This window comes from Eretmochelys imbricata, chromosome 8 (assembly GCF_965152235.1).
Source record: "Eretmochelys imbricata isolate rEreImb1 chromosome 8, rEreImb1.hap1, whole genome shotgun sequence".
NCBI classification, from domain to species: Eukaryota; Metazoa; Chordata; order Testudines; family Cheloniidae; genus Eretmochelys; species Eretmochelys imbricata.
This window is the reverse complement of record NC_135579.1, coordinates 55,795,760-55,813,006: the sequence shown is the minus strand read 5'-3', so window position 1 is coordinate 55,813,006 and position 17,247 is coordinate 55,795,760. Positions and strand designations below refer to the sequence as shown.

Sequence of the window (17,247 nt, the reverse complement as noted above, 5' to 3'; positions counted from 1 at the left end):
TAGCTCTTGCATACTAACACACTTAAAAAGTCTAGTGTAGACAAGGCACACTGCTCTCAAAACGTTGTCAGTCTTAACACGCATGAATAGCAGTGTGTCTTGTGAACACTAGACTTTTTAAGTGTGTTAGTGTGTAAGAGCTAACATCACACCTCTAAATTCTAGTCTAGACAAGGCTTGAAAGAAGATTGTGCCAGAGCATTCAGAAATTAGAGCTTGAGTAGAAACATATAAAATAGAATCAGAAAGAATCTTTAAAAACACTCAGCACTCTTTTACCAGTCAATTAATTTTGTTATTTCTTTTTTCTTTAGATTTCCTCAAGCAGACCACATTTGAAGTGCAGGCATTTTTAGAAGCCGTCCAGTTCTTCCGTCAGGAGAAAGGCCACTATGGGTCTTGGAAAATGATAACTGGCAATGAAATTCAGGTACAACAGAATCTCCCTTTCTTTGTCCATGGTGGCGTTTGAGCATGGTGGAGGTAGTGAGAAAATGAAAGTTGTTTGAAGGAAACCTTGAGTAAAAAAATATCCAAGATATTTATATCTGTAAACAGACACAGAGCATGTACACCAAATTTATTCAGTGTTCTATGCTATGAATTTCCCCTGCAAGTGAAAATAGTTGGCAATGTAGTTACAAAATGAGAGCCCAATCCTGCTAATGCCAGTCAATGTGCATAGGGCCCAAATCCTGCAAAGACTTATGCTGGTGTTTTAACTTTATGCACTGTGAGCAATCCCACAGGACTACTTACTGTGCATATAGTTAAGCACCTGTGTAAGCCTTTGCAAGATCTGGGGAGCGTAGTGTTAGTGTTGTGAGTAGTTTCACTGAAGTCAGTGGGACTAAGAGTAGTAAACGCCTACTCATTGGCTATGTCTACACTTACAGCGGCTGACATACACTGCACATCACCCTAGCACAGGTGTAAATAGCCATGTAGACAGTGAGGCACTGCTTTGGCAAGTAAAGATACATCAGGTCAGAACCCTAAACTGCTCTCTACAGCTGTATATACCCTACTCAGCTCTCTATGTGCCCAAGCTGTGCATCTCACATATGAATTGCTATTTTTAGACGTGTAGGATCTTGCTGCTGGAACCTTTCCCTCCAGCAGCAGAGCCTTTCCTTGCTTCAGGGAAGTGCCGGAGCCTTTCCCTGCTGCCTTCTTTCTGCCAGAGCCTTTCACTGCTGTGTGTAGCTATACACTGCAGTGTGGACACAGCCTGCTTTTCACTGCTGTATGTAGCTACGTGAACTCTACATGCTGCTACCAGTGTAACAAGGCCTGTATCAAGTGTTTGCAGGATTGGGCTCTGTTTCTGTCCCTTCCCATTGCAGTGGTTTTGCAGGTAAAATACTTTCTTTTCCCTGTTGGTACTGATTACATTAATAACTATACTAGTTTCCAATCGCCTTCTGTCTAGTGCCTCCAGATGCCCCTACAGAGGTTCATGCTGTCACGCAATATATTTTATGGTGCTGAAATTTTTAAAATACGCTGTCTAGATTGCAGGAAATTAAATATTATGTGGTTAATTAAAAATTCCCCGGGGAGATGCCTACTAGGAGGTTTTCAGTTGCTATTGCTCAGTGAACCTTGAATTGCACCTGTTTCTTTCCATACTGTAGAGTGGGTGTTTTCAAAATGGGTGATTTACCATCAGAAGAAGCCGTTTGCAAGCTGGTAACAACTTCTACAGTTGGGCCATTAGGAGGTGTTTGAAAAGGGGCTTAGATATATAATATAAAAAACAGTGCAACAGCTGAGTGAAATACCACAGCAGCCAATAGTAATACTTAGGATTGGAAGGATTAGATTTTTATTGGTCAATGTCAATTTCACTGTAAACTGAAAAAATATTTCCAGCAATAAGAATCAAAATTTACAGATAGGCAAGGTAAGAAAATACTGCTTGAAAACTTACAAGAGTTTGATTTAAGGATATTTACTTCGTTTATTTTGATGTGTGATGTTGTGTTCTAACCGTTATATAGCTTCAGCTTTTTGAATCTCAACATGTACTCTCATTAAATAATTATTGCCCAAATCCCACCGCCATAGTTTCCCACAATTGTGAAAAATTAAATAGATAAAAAGAGGAAAATGCTGAAAAATAAATGTTGATATCTGTCAGAATTATTATTTTTTAAAATCAAACTCTGCCAAGCCTAATAATACCTGTAATCATAAAAAAAATGTGTTGCAAAATATATACAAATTTTATTTTGAAATGAGGATAAGGAAAATTTTTTTTTACTCATTTATGTAAGTTTAATTTGTTGAGCAATAAAGGATATTTGGGGAAAACAAGTTTATGTTTACAGCCTGTAATGAGCTGGAAAGTGCTCTCACCCTCCACCATCTCCCCCAGCTCTCCACCTATTATCCTAAACTTCTGTTTTGGTTCTGAGCATAGCGCCAGCTCCCACTGGGCTTGCCATAGCCCTAGCTCGGTAAAACTACTGGTGGGCCAAATCCTGATATCCTTTACTCAGGAAAAGATGCCATTGTTAACAGTGGCAGTAAATAAGGACTGCAGAGTTTGACTGGTTCCAAAACTTTCTATAGGCCTTTGCATCTCATTGTCTACAATTTTATATTAAAAATGCTTTAATGTAATATCCAGGGAGTAGAGAAAGCACCTGTATTTCCAAATTATTGTGACATAAATGACTAGCCTAAGAATCAAAAGCCTAAAAGAAATTTCAGGTCTACTACTTGGTGCCAGCCACCCCTCTCCATGGCAAAGTATGCACAGAAGAGCAAGGGTTGGAATAAGCCCTGAAACCAACAGAAGTAGGAGCACCAGTTTAGAAGCATGGTCAGCTTCCCAGGAGCCTGCAGAAGCTCCGCTGCAAGACCCTACTGTGTCTTGAGTATTGCAAATTCCAGGGAAGAGATGAAGGTGAGGATCTGCCACTTTACACATTGTGTTCCTCTCTGGGCAGAAATTCACATGGAAGGCATCACTATTGTCCCCTTTCCAAAATGTGCACTGGATGTGGGATTGGAACCTAGGGCTTAAGTTGCAGCGAAGGGACCCAATAACACCACTGCCATTCTAATGGTGGAGAGGGGAGCCTAGAGAACAGCACAGAGGAGCAGGCCCACCTCCAGGATGTGTAAGGTTGGTGTCAGATTTCCGCAAGACTCCTTGGTCTCTGGGGTTTGAAAATCTTTTCTTTGCCCCTCTGCAATGCTCCAAACACCCGTTCCCCCCCAGGGGAGAATGGAACACCAGGTACCTGCAACTCTTGGAGAATCTCTTTAGTGTGCTTTTCCCCTCCTTCAGGAAGAAGCTTTTAGTCTTGGGTGGATATACTAGTAGATACTGCAGTTACTGTGACAAATGGCTGAAACAGAGCACTGCATAGCAACAACCACACTGGAACAAGCCAATGTTCTGCCTCATACAGCACTTAAAATGGATGGCTAAATTTAGGCTCCTAAGTCCATACTTGGGCATCTAAAATAAATGACTTGGAACACTGCTGTGAGTTGCATAACTCCAATGAGTTCACTGGCATTACTCCAGATATATTTCAGTATAACTAAGAGAGAATCTGGCCCCTGATTATTTTTTTCCCCTAGAAATGCTGAGCTTTCAGCAGCTCTCATTGACTTTAGTGCCAGCTGCTGCGTGTTCATCACCCTTGAAAATCATGCTACTCATAGGGAAAATGTAGGGGTCCACTGAAGAATTTGTGATTCAGGGTTTTGTCCTCGCTAACCAGAATAATTCTGATAGTCTGCCTTGGAAAACTGTGGAAGATGTGGAAACTGGATGAAAATATATAAGTAGGGCTTAAATTCTTAGAGTATTTCTTGGAGATCCCATGCTCCCTCCTCCCCAACATCCTATTAAAAACTCCTGGGGGGGTTGAAAATATTTACGGGAGCTCTTCTCCAGACAACTCCCTGAATTTAAGCCGTGTGTATAACCATTATCTACTCTCATGCTTTGGTGTCAGGAGTCAAGATTCCCTGATACCAACTAATAGGAAATAGGAATACCGTAGTATCAAGGAATCCCCATCCTGCCCACCAAAGGGTTAAGAGGGTAGTATTCCTTGACAGGTTTGAAAAGTTTGTTTTGAGTCATGAAACTGTTACAATGTTAGTTTCATTATCTTTTCCTACTCATAACCCATATATCCAAAGAGAACTGTCATCAGAGGACTTCCAGAATAGTTACATTATTATCTTCTTAGTAATGATTAATACTAGAAGTATAGTGTGTTCTCAAAGTAAATGCTTTGACCAAGTATAATAATTCTTTTAGGCAAATGTCCAAGCTAGGTGAATGGTTTGGAACAACCGGACTAGAAGTTTGTTGCTCTTTAAAAAACAAAAAAATGCAGAATGCTAGTTAATACGTTCATCCTGATTACTTGTTATGACACACCATATTGCAAGTATTGACTGAAGCTGTCCTTAACTTATCCTGTTCTGCTTAGGTATTGCAACATATGTACATAGGCTTGGAAGGAATAGATTTTTATCAGTAAATGTTATGTGACAAAGTCAGGCCCAACGGCTGCAGGAGGGTCTGGGAAAACAGGTATGTTAGCCCTAGACTGCTTAAGGCCCTTTTCCCTAAAAGCTGGGAAGGGGTTACTTCAGGTCAGTTAGGGACACCTGAGTCCAATTAAGGGCTGCCTGAAACCTGTTAAAATCTTGCTCCTGGTGAGAGAGAGAGAAACTGCTGCAAGGCTGGAGGCAGCAGGGAGAAAGGTTTCTCCAGTGTGAGAGACTGCGCTCCTCCCCATAGGGGAGACACCCAAAACTCAGTGCCTGTTTAGGGGAAGGACTACAGCGACAGGATAACACCTGCCCCAGCGAGGGGGCCAGGGAAAGGTATTCCCCTTTTGTTTTGGGGCGTTATAGACTTTTTCCCTTTGTTTGGCAGAGGAGCACTCCTCAGGCCTGCCCTGAGGCCTACCAAGAAGGCTCCGAGAAACAAACCCCAAAGAGGGAAGACACACACGCTCCAGAGTGGGGGGCTGATTTACCCCAGGCCCTGTCCCTGCCAGAGGAGGGAGCACTAAGTCTGGCGAGGCAGAAGGGGTGCCTTGCCACAGTTTATAAATACTGATTTCTCCATATGTGCACAAACTGACAAAAAAATACTTCCATCAATGATCATCAAAATTTACAGATAGGCAAAGTAAGAAAAATGCTGCTTGAGAGCTTACTAGAGTTTGATTTAAGGGTATTTACTGTGTGTGTTTTGACATGATGTTGACAATATGTGTTTTAAAAGTTATAAAACTTTAACTTTTTAATCTCAGCATTTCTGTCATTAAATAATTGTCTGATCCTCCTCCCATAATTACCTGCGACTGTGAAAATTTAAATCAATAAAAGTCTATACAGATGCTTAAAAATGAACATCAGTATCTGTTGAAATTTTTTTTTAAAAAAAGATCAATTCTGCCAAGCCTATATATACAGTAAAACAAATACTCAGCATCTCCCACTGACATATAAAATATTCTTGTGCACCCTTAAAATTCCCTGGTTACGTTTTTGTTTTGTTGCTTACATCATTTTATAAAGATAAATGGGATTGTTGACAGTACAAAATTGTCTGCTTAAGTATTAAAAAAGCATGACAAATACAAAAGGTAAAGGAATACTTTGTGGGGTCCTGGGTTGAGGGCTGTGGCAGTAAAAGCTTGAGTTGCTGTAGGTCTACCTATTAGGCTTGATTCGCTACTGTGCTACTCTGGTTTTACACTGATGTAACTCCACTAATCAATGATACACCAGTGCAAACTGGAGTCATACAGTGGTGAATGAAGCTCATTGTTTTTATAAAAGTTAAATCAATTATTGGTCTTGGAGCGATTGCTCATATTGATTCCAATTAGGTGGGCGTGCGCTGCAAGCACCGTTGTCAGAAGGTTTTTCCCCTAGCAGCACCCATCAGGTCAGCTGTGGAACCCTCTGGAGTGGCGCCTCCATAGTGCTCTGTCTATGACCCTGCTGACCCAGCAGCTCCTCAGTTCCTTCTTACCGCCAGTGATGGTCGTTGGAACTGTGGCGTCTTGCTCAGCAAGCTCTCCATGTTTCCCTAGCTTCTATCTACTTTAGTGTTTGTCTTCCTTCGTCAGTTTAGTTAGTGTTGTGTTAATAGTTCGCTGTTGGTAGTGGGGGGTTCCCCTCCAACCTGACTGCACTCTCCCTGGGGATTCAGGGCATGCTTAAGTCCCAGGGGTTCAAACCCTGCAAGTCCTCCAAAAAGCCTATGCCAGTGGGCCACCCCCATGACACTTGCTTAAAGTGTCTGGGAGAAAAGCATCAGGCAGATAAGTGCAGGATTTGCAAAGGGTTTCGCCCAAGAACAAAAAAGGAGCAGGATTTTAGACTGAAGCAGCTCCTTATGGAGGTGGTACTTAGACCACAACCAGCAATGATGCTGCAGGACCGGGGACCAAGTGCATCGGTGTGTAGTGCCCTGGCATTAGTCACGGAGACAGCACCGTGGAAGGACTGTGGACGAGACCTGCAACACTGCCGCTCTCCGGTGCGGAAACAGTCAGAGACAATTCCGCACTGGTTCCATACCCCGGGTTGGAAATGGCACCGGAAACAAGGGAGAAGTGGTTCCCTGACTTCAGGACCCACCTCCTCAGAACTGGCCAATGGGGTGCATCCCAGGGAGGAGCACCCAGGGCCAAAAACTTCAGCGCAGGCACTGTCGACTTCGGTTCTGCAAGGGGGACCGCTGAGTCAGGTGAATTGGACTCACCGTGTCAGGTGGTGGAGGAGGTACAACAGCCTTCCACCCCAGACATATCAGAGGCCACGAGAGACCTCATAGACATGACGGCACCATGGTCCCTGGCCCTTCACGCCAAGCCTCTGATGCCACACCGTGTGGCACCGTCCCGGAGAAAACCTGCAGTGCTCTTCCCGTCGGCACCACCACCAGAGACGAAATACCGCTCGGAGTCCCGGCGCCGATCAGACTCGCGGCACGGATCGCATTCACGGCACCAGTCCCACCGCTCCAGGTCCTGCCAGCCAGCGCTCCTGTTTGCAGCGTCGATCGCTGTTGTGCAACAGGTCCTGTTCCCGGCGCAGTCCATCTCGGGACGGTTCCGTGTCATTGCGCAGACCCTGCTCGCAGCACCACTCCCCAGCCTTGCGGCACTGCTCCCTGGCCCAACAGCGCTCGGCACCACTCTGGCCCTCGCAGTCTAGGTCCCCGTCTTCGGGCCCGGAGATGGGGTCTAAATATTTGGAGCGGGCCCGATGCAAGTCGGCATGGGGCAGACTAGACATAGGTGTGGCACCCTGGCCCGCACAGTGGCAGATGCCAGCGCAGTGGCCATTTTGGACCCTTTTGGCATACCACCAGGCCCAGGGCACCCAGTCCAGGGGTTACCGTTCGGTGGTGTCCGAGGCGAGGGTCCCAGAGGCAGCAGCCAGTCGTCCCACCCTGAGGGGTGCGGAGGAGTTACCAGTCCTACCACCTTCTCCGGAACCCACCCCTGTTTCTGAGCCTGACCTTGGGGTGGCTGACCCTGGATTAGAGGCAGGACAAGAGGTACCAGAGGACCAGGATGGTCAGGAGGACCCAGTTTACCGTCTAGCCTCCTCGTCTTCCTCCCTGGACAAGGCTGTGGCTGGCACCTTCACCTCCAGGCCTCCCCCTATAGATAGCCAGGCCCACCAGGAACTCCTATGCAGGGTGGCATGAAATATGAACCTGCAGGTCGAAGAGGTGGTAGAGTCCGAGGACCCCATGATGGATATCCTGGCACCGAAAGAGGCACCCTAGATGGTCCTATCACTCATCAAAACTATCCAGGCCAATGCAAAGACTCCAGCCTCCGTCCCTCCCACTGCCAAGGCGGTGGAGAGGAAATATTTCATCCCTACTGAATGCCTCTGAATACCTCTTCACACACTCGCAGCCCTGTTCCCCAGTGGTGGCTGCAGTGGATGAGAAGAAGAGGCAGGGACAGCAAGCTCCAGCACCTAAGTCCAAGGACGCCAAGTGCCTGGATTTATTCGGACACAAAGTATACTCCACAGGAGGCTTACAATTTAGGATTGCTAATCAGCAGGCAATCCTGAGTAGATACAACTTCAACTCCTGGAACATGATGCTGAAGTTTAAGGAATTGATACCAGCGAAGTCCAAAGAGGAGTTGGGGGCTATTATTAAAGAGGGCAAGGCAGTGGCACGGACCTCTTTACAGGCCGCACTGGACGCTGTGGACTCGGTAGCGCACACCTTGTCCTCAGGAATCACCATGAGGTGTAGCTCACTGCTGCAGGCCTTGGGGCTTCCGCCCAAGGTTCAACAAACTATGCAGGACATGCCTTTCAATGGGGTTGGTCTGTTTGCTGAACAGACAGACTCCAGGCTGCATAGCCTAAAGGATTCCAGGGCTACAATGAAATCCTTGGGTATGCACACCCTGGCAACCCAAAAAAAGCCCTTTAAGCCCTAACCACAGCAACAGCGGTCATATCCTCCTTGGCTGAGGCAGGATCCCTACAGACGCTGGGGCAGAAATGGCTAGTGCAAACCCCCCCATCCTCTGTCTGGGCAGGACCAGGGCTCAACTAAACCTTCGTCAGGCTCAAAGCAGTCATTTTGAAGGTGTGCCCGAGGACGGAGCACCTGTCTCAGCACCAGATCCTTCCCCATGTTTTCTGAACCGTCTATCCCACTTCTACCATGCTTGGTTCCAAATAACATCAGACAGTGCTGGGTTCTTCACACGGCAGGGGTGGGTTACTCTCCAATTCTGCTCCTCCTGTCCCACCCCCCTTCCCTGTCCCTCTTCAGGGACCCTTCTCACGAGCAGCTCCTTATCCAGGAGGTGCAGTTGTTCCTTGCCATAGGAGCGGTGAAGGAGATTCCTCAGGAGCTATGGGGAAAGGGATTCTATTCCCGTTATTTCCTAATCCCCAAGACAAAGGGGGTCTCAGACCCATTCTAGACCTATGAGGACTCAATGAATTCACGGTGAAGTTGAAGTTCCGTATGGTCTCCCTGAGCACGATTATCCCTTCCCTGGATTCGGGAGACTGGTACGCCACCCTCAACATGAAAGACGTGTACTTTCATATAGCCATTTGCCCCACGCACAGACAATTTCTAAGGTTTGTGGTCGACCACAAACGCTATCAGTTCATGGTCCTCCTATTTGGTCTGTTGACAGCCACCCGAGTTTTCACCAAGTGCGTGTCAGTCGTAGCATCTTCCTTCGCAACAGACAGATGCAGGTACACCCCGACCTCGACGACTGGCTACTCAAGGGGTGCACTAGGGAGCAGGTGGAATCTCAGATCCAGTTTGTCAGATCCACATTTGAGAGACTGGGCCTGCTCCTCAATGTGAACAAGTCAACCTTGTCTCTGACCCAGAGAATAGAGTTCATCGGAGCAGTGCTGGACTCGGTGCAGGCAAGAGTGTTTTTGCCAGACACACAATTCCAAGCCATGTCAAACATCATTCAAGGCCTCAGGCGATTCCCGACCACTACTGCAGGGGGTTACCTATATCTCCTTGGCCACGTGGCAGCCTGCACTTATGTGGTCTGGCATGTCAGGCTGAGGCTCAGACCCCTGCAAGCATGGCTTGCATTGGCCTATTGCCCGGGACGTGACAACCTGGACTTAGTAGTGACAGTACCAGAGCACATACTCGAGTTCCTTGAATGGTGGCTCGACCCTCAAGATGGTGTGCGAGGGAGTCCCCTTCAACAGCCCACAGCCCTTCTCGTCCCTGGTAACGGATACATCACTACTGGGTTGGGGGTGCGCATTTGGGAGATCAACAAACACAGGACCTATGGTCTCTGGATGAGCTCTCCCTTCATATCAACGTCAAGGAGCTCAGGGTGGTACGCCTACCATGCCAAACTTTTTGGGCCCAGCTGTAAGGCCAGTGCGTGGCAATAAGGACAGATAACACCACTGCCATGTTTTACATCAACAAGCAGGGTGGAGCCCGTTCCTCCCCTCTGTGTCGAGAAGCCCTCAGGCTCTGGGAGTTCTGCATAGCCTACTTCATTCACCTGGAACTACCTTATCTCCCAGGGGCTCAGAACAACCTGGCAGACCACCTCAGCAGATCGTTCCGCAATCACGAGTGGTCCGTCTGTCCAGATGTCATATACTCCATCTTCCAAAGGTGGGGGTTTCTCCAGGTTGACGTGTTTGCCACCCACAGCAATAGGACGTGCCCAATGTTCTGCTCCTTCCAGAATCACAGCCCGGGCTCCATCACAGACATGTTTCTGCTACCCTGGGGAGGCTGCCTGTTGTATGCCTTTCCCCCATTCCCTCCTGTGCACAAGGTCTGCAGGGACAGAGCGAAGGTAATCCTGGTGGGCCCCAGCGTGGCCTCGACCGCACTGGTACACCACGCTCCTAGAACCGTCAGTGGGCTCCCCGATTCCATTGCCATTCCACCCTGACCTGATCACTCAGGACCATAGTCACCTGCTCCACCCAGACCTCAAGTCCCTCCATCTCCTGGCTTGGAAGCTTCATGGTTAAATCCCATGGAACTTCTCTGCTTGGAACCTGTAAGGGAGGTCCTGCTTGGCGGCAGGAAACCACCCACCAGGGCCACTTATCTTGCTAAGTGGAAAAGGTTCACTTGCTGGTGTGCCCAGCGATCTACACCTCCACTCCAGGTGCCTATACCACTCATCCTAGAGTACCTCCTACACTTAAAACAACAAGGCCTGGCAGTGTCATCCATCAAGGTTCACCTCTTTGCTATCTCGGCCTTCCACCCAGGAGTATCTGCCAACCCCATGGTGGGACATTTTCTCAAGGGCCTGGAACGCTTCCATCCCCAGATTAGACAGCCAGTCCCTGCACAGGACCTTAACTTGGTCCTCTCCAAACTAACGAGGACCCCCATTTGAACCGCTAGTGACTTGCTCCCTTCTGTCTCTATCATACAAGGTAGCTTTTCTGGTCACCATTACCTCAGCAAGGAGGGTGTCTGAGTTAAAGGCCCTCACCTCTGACCCACCTTACACAGTCTTCCACAAGGATAAGGTGCAGTTTAGGCCTCACTCAGCCTTTCTTCCTAAGGTTGTGTCAATTTTCATACGAGTCAAGACCTATACCTGCACATTTTCTATCCTAAGCCTCATGCCAGTTACCGCAAGCAGAGGCTGCACACTCTGGTTGTTAGGTGGGTGCTGGCCTTCTACATCAAACGCACTAAATCTTTCAGAAAGTCGAACCAGCTATTCGTAGCGGTGGCTGACTGGATAAAAGGACTCCCGGTATCATCGCAAAGAATATCTTCCTGGATCACATTCTGCATCCGAGTTGGCCAAAATCCCAGCCCCGACACTTACAGCACACTCCACAAGGGTACAGGCTTCATCGGCAGCATTCCTGGCCCAGGTCCCGATCCAAGAAACCTGCAGGGCAGCGACTTGATCCTCAATGCATACGTTCACCTCTCATTACGCCATCGTCCAGCATGCTAGAGATGATGCAGCTTTCGGCAGAAAAGCGCTCCAATGAGCCATTCCGTAACTCCGACCCCACTGCCTAAGTAAGGCTTGGGAGTCACCTAACTGGAATCGATATGAGGAATCACTCAAAGAGTGGTGGAGTAGCACTGTATATCAATGATGAGATAGAATGTAAAGAAATAAGAAGCGATGAAATGGATATGACTGAGTCTGTCTGGGCAAAAATTAAATTGGGGAAGAAAACTATTAGAGCCTCCCCTGGGATAGTGCTTGGGGTGTGCTATAGACCGCCGGGATCTAATTTGGATATGGATAAAGCCCTTTTTAATGTTTTTAATAAAGTAAATACTAATGGAAACTGTGTGATCATGGGAGACTTTAACTTCCCAGATATAGACTGGAGGACGAGTGCTAGTAATAATAATAGGGCTCAGATTTTCCTAGATGCGATAGCTGATGGATTCCTTCAGCAAGTAGTTGCCGAACCGACTAGAGGGGATGCTATTTTAGATTTGGTCTTGGTGAGTAATGAGGACCTCATAGAGGAAATGGTTGTAGGGGATAATCTTGGCTCAAGTGATCATGAGCTAATTCAGTTCAAACTGAATGGAAGGATTAACAAAAATAAATCTGCAACTAAGGTTTTTGATTTCAAAAGGGCTGACTTTCAAAAATTAAGGAAATTAGTTAGGGAAGTGGATTGGACTGAAGAATTTATGGGTTTAAAGGTAGAGGAGGCCTGGGATTATTTTAAATTAAAGCTGCAGAAGCTATCGGAAGCCTGCATCCCAAGAAAGGGGAAAAAATTCATAGGCAGGAGTTGTAGACCAAGCTGGATGAGCAAGCATCTTAGAGAGGCAATTAAGAAAAAGCAGAAAGCATATAGGGAGTGGAAGAAGGGAGGGATCAGTAAGGCAAGCTACCTTATTGAGGTCAGAATATGTAGGGATAAAGTGAGACAGGCTAAAAGTCAAGTAGAGTTGGACCTTGCAAAGGGAATTAAAACCAATAGTAAAAGGTTCTATAGTCATATAAATAGGAAGAAAACAAAGAAAGAAGAAGTGGGACCGCTAAAAACTGAGGATGGAGTGGAGGTCAAGGATAATCTAGGCATGGCCCAATATCTAAACAAATACTTTGCCTCAGTCTTTAATAAGACTAAAGAGGATCTTAGGGATAATGGTAGCATGATAAATGGGAATGAGGATATGGAGGTAGACATCACCATATCTGAGGTAGAAGCGAAACTCAAACAGCTTAATGGGACTAAATCGGGGGGCCCAGATAATCTTCATCCAAGAATATTAAAAGAATTGGCACAAGAAATTGCAAGCCCATTAGCAAGAATTTTTAATGAATCTGTAAACTCAGGGGTTGTACCGTATGATTGGAGGATTGCTAACATAGTTCCTATTTTTAAGAAAGGGAAAAAAAGTGATCCAAGTAATTATAGGCCTGTTAGTTTGACATCTGTAGTATGCAAGGTCTTGGAAAAAATTTTGAAGGAGAAGGTAGTTAAGGACATTGAAGTCAATGGTAAATGGGACAAAATACAACATGGTTTTACAAAAGGTAGATCGTGCCAAACCAACCTGATCTCCTTCTTTGAGAAAGTAACAGATTTTTTAGATAAAGGAAACGCAGTGGATCTAATTTACTTAGATTTTAGTAAGGCGTTTGATACGGTGCCACATGGGGAATTATTAGTTAAATTGGATAAGATGGGCATCAATAGGAATATTGAAAGGTGGATAGGGAATTGGTTAAAGGGGAGACTACAACGGGTCCTACTGAAAGGTGAACTGTCAAGTTGGAGGGAGGTTACCAGTGGAGTTCCTCAGGGATCGGTTTTGGGACCAATCTTATTTAATCTTTTTATTACTGACCTGGGCACAAAAAGTGGGAGTGTGCTACTAAAGTTTGCAGATGATACAAAGCTGGGAGGTATTGCTAATTTAGAGAAGGACAGGGATACCCTACAGGAGGATCTGGATGACCTTGTAAACTGGAGTAATAGGAATAGGATGAAATTTAATAGTGAGAAGTGTAAGGTCATGCATTTAGGGATTAATAACAAGAATTTTAGTTATAAGCTAGGGACGCATCAACTAGAAGTAACAGAGGAGGAAAAGGACCTTGGAGTATTGGTTGATCATAGGATGACTATGAGCTGCCAATGTGATATGGCTGTGAAAAAAGCTAATGTCGTCTTGGGATGCATCAGGAGAGGTATTTCCAGTAGGGATAAGGAGGTTTTAGTACCGTTATATAAGGCACTGGTGAGACCTCACCTGGAGTACTGTGTGCAGTTCTGGTCTCCCATGTTTAAGAAGGATGAATTCAAACTGGAACAGGTACAGAGAAGGGCTACTAGGATGATCCGAGGAATGGAAAACTTGTCTTATGAAAGGAGACTCAGGGAGCTTGGCTTGTTTAGCCTAACTAAAAGAAGGCTGAGGGGAGATATGATTGCTCTCTATAAATATATCAGAGGGATAAATACCAGAGAGGGAGAGGAATTATTTAAACTCAGTACCAATGTGGACACAAGAACAAATGGATATAAACTGGCCACTAGGAAATTTAGATTAGAAATTAGACGAAGGTTTCTAACCATCAGAGGAGTGAAGTTTTGGAATAGCCTTCCGAGGGAAGTAGTGGGGGCAAAAGATCTATCTTGCTTTAAGATTAAACTCGATAAGTTTATGGAGGAGATGGTATGATGGGATAACATGGTTTTGGTAATTAAATATTCATGGTAAATAGGCCCAATGGCCTGTGATGGGTTTTAGATGGGGTAAGATCCAAGTTACCTGGGAAAGAATTTTCTGGGAAAGAATTTTCTGTAGTATCTGGCTGATGAATCTTGCCCATATGCTCAGGGTTTAGCTGATCGCCATATTTGGGGTCGGGAAGGAATTTTCCTCCAGGGCAGATTGGAAGAGGCCCTGGAGGTTTTTCGCCTTCCTCTGTAGCATGGGGCACGGGTCACTTGCTGGAGGATTCTCTGCTCCTTGAGGTCTTTAAACTACAATTTGAGGACTTCAATAGCACAGATATAGGTGTGAGGTTTTTTTTGTAGGAGTGGTGGGTGAAATTCTGTGGCCTGCGTTGTGCAGGAGGTCAGACTAGATGATCATAATGGTCCCTTCTGACCTAAATATCTATGAATCTATGAAAGAAGAGACAACGGTTATTCACCTTCTTGTAACTATTGTTCTTCAAGACCTGTTGCTCCTATCCATTCCAAACCCACCCGCCTTCCCCTCTGTCGGAGTAACCGGCAAGAAGGAACTGAGGAGGCACCGTGTCTGCAGGGTCATATATAGCGCACCCGACCCGATGGGTGCTGCTAAGGGAAAAACTTTCCGACGACTGTGCATGCGGCATGCACACACCTAATTATGAGCAACACATCTCGAAGAACAACAGTCATAAGAAGGTGAGTAACCGTTCTTTTTTTGGGGCCCCCTAAAATATACCTTTCATTAAAAAAATATAAATTCAATCGAACATTTCTTAAAAAGGTAACTTTTACATACCTTTAAAATTCACATTGATCAGTGTATGTTTGGTCACTATGAAGATTGTTACTGCCTATTTGATCATGACATCCCAGTTTTGTGTGCATTAGTGCACGCTTCTGGATGACCTTGCAGGACCTTTTCTTAGATCAGTTATTTCCTGATAGGTACTTGGTTCAGCATAGTTGAATCTGACTGTAGTATTTAGATTGTAAGATACTTGTGCCAGCAAACAACATGTTTTCGTATGTATCTGTAAACCATCTAGCACGTTTGGTAAATAACAAAATTCCCAGACAAAGACCTTATGAAGATGGAGTTAAGGCTGAGAAGAACAGATCAGTAACTTAAAAGTTAAAATCCTTAGAAAAACATTGTAGTTGGGGTTGGAAAGGGTGGGGAAAGGGAAATCTTTAAATTTCTGGTTCTAAGTTCAAGCACAGCATGGAAATTTGCAGCTACTGCTATTCCATCATATTGTTGCCTCTTTTTGACCGGACCCATTAGTCAAGGTTTGGGGCCCTGGGATGGTCCAGCTGGAAGTAGAAATTTGTGATAGGTATTTCTTTGGTGCAGTTTTGTTTATTTATAAAGAATGTACGAAGTCCTGTATCTCTGAATGCAGGAGGAACCAAGAACAAAAGGAACAGTTTCTTAGCTTACTGCCCTGAAGCCTCTTTATCTAATACCAGACCCAAATGCTCGCTGTCTAGCTTTTTCCAGGGTCACACTGTGCTCACAGGCTCCTGCTTAGCTTATCTTGCCTCTTTGCTTCTCCCTCTTTCTCTGTTCTTGTCTGTGACCTCAGTATCTCTGTGTTCTCTCACACTCCCACACACCTATCCAAAGCAATACTCAGCCCAAAAGCTCCCAGGCAGGGGGTCTCGCACCTTTTTCTCTTAGGTAGGGCTTATGTTTAAAGTTAGGTGTGAACTCACCCTTCAGTTAACATATCAACCTCAATGGGGTTTTAACCTAACCCATAGCAAGGTTTCACCCAGCTCATAATGGTATTCATTATCATCATGACCTTAAATGTATGAGTTCTTCCTCCATAAAATCCAATTTTGGAGTGGCTGTTATTCTCTCAAGTCTCAGCCTGAAGTTACTATTTTTTTTTTATGGTCTATGCTGTGAGTCCCTGGAAAAATAAATCCTTATTGATAGTGTAAGCATTGGGGTAGCATTAACTCATTCCAAGATTAGACTGAGTTTGTGGACTCTGTTTCCATTTACATCCTGCTCACATACCAGTTCTTCCTCCATTTTGACTTGCTGAGATAATGCTCACCAAAAACAGTCCTTGGATTCCCCACATTGGTGTATTTATATCTTCTTTTGTTGGGTCCAGCATCCCTTCGAAACACTTTTTAGTAGGGCTATCCAGCCTTAGGTGCAACCTTCAGCCAGTAATTCTGTAGAATTGTTTAAAATTCTGTTTAAAAAGTGACCCCGGCAGGACAGCTAGCAGTGGGTGAGAATGCAGACAGCTTGGGGCAATGGCAACATGAGATCCAAGGCTTCCATTCTGAACCCTTATCAAAACTCACCACTTTTCATCTTGTAAATATTTTAGTCCAGGTCTTCAGTTGATGTAAATCACAGTCGCTCCAGTGACTTGCCACAGCAGAGGAGCCAGCCTTTTATCTTTAAAACCACATAGTAAGTTTTAGGAAAGAGAATCGTGATCTGTAGTATTTCAATAGATCCATGGCCCACACAGTCACATTTCTTGTCTCTTACTACTGTCAATAGCAAATGCATCAAGAAAGCATAAAGGTCCCATTTCCCCCGCCCCCCCTCCCACAAGTATAACTGAAGTGCCAAAAATGGTCTCTCAGTTTGAATGCAATCAATTAATCTTCACACTGTGAAAACTGTATTGTGAGAAGATGTCTTGGCTACCTGGGATAGCAAAAGAGTTATGTAATATTTGCGGATACCCACATTTGAAAATGTAGCACAAGTGCAGTGTTCAACAGAAGGGTGAGGACTGAAAATGTCATTCTGGTTGTTTTTTTTTTTTTTTTTTTTTTTTTTAAACCTTGTAGATCTTGAGCAACCTTGTGATGGAGGAGCTCCTGCCTAACCTTCAGACCATGATCCTGCCTAAAATGAAAGGAAAGAGGAATGATAGGAAGAGGGTTTGGTTTGCTGTAAGTACTGTCCTTTGCACAGCTCTTGTCTTGCATAGCAATTGTCCAGTGTGCTAGTCCAGACATACTTTTATTTTTTGTTTTTAG

General features: G+C 45.3%; 1 protein-coding gene across 1 annotated transcript in view; it reads left to right on the top strand.

Moving 5' to 3' along the window:
- The window catches only part of NIBAN1 (niban apoptosis regulator 1), a 128,701-nt gene that overhangs the window by 97,956 nt on the left and 13,498 nt on the right, over positions 1–17,247 (top strand). The window contains exons 6-7 of the mRNA XM_077824920.1: positions 315–430; positions 17,056–17,160. Of these exons, the coding sequence (XP_077681046.1) occupies positions 315–430; positions 17,056–17,160 (221 nt within the window). The remainder of the gene's footprint in view (positions 1–314; positions 431–17,055; positions 17,161–17,247) is intronic.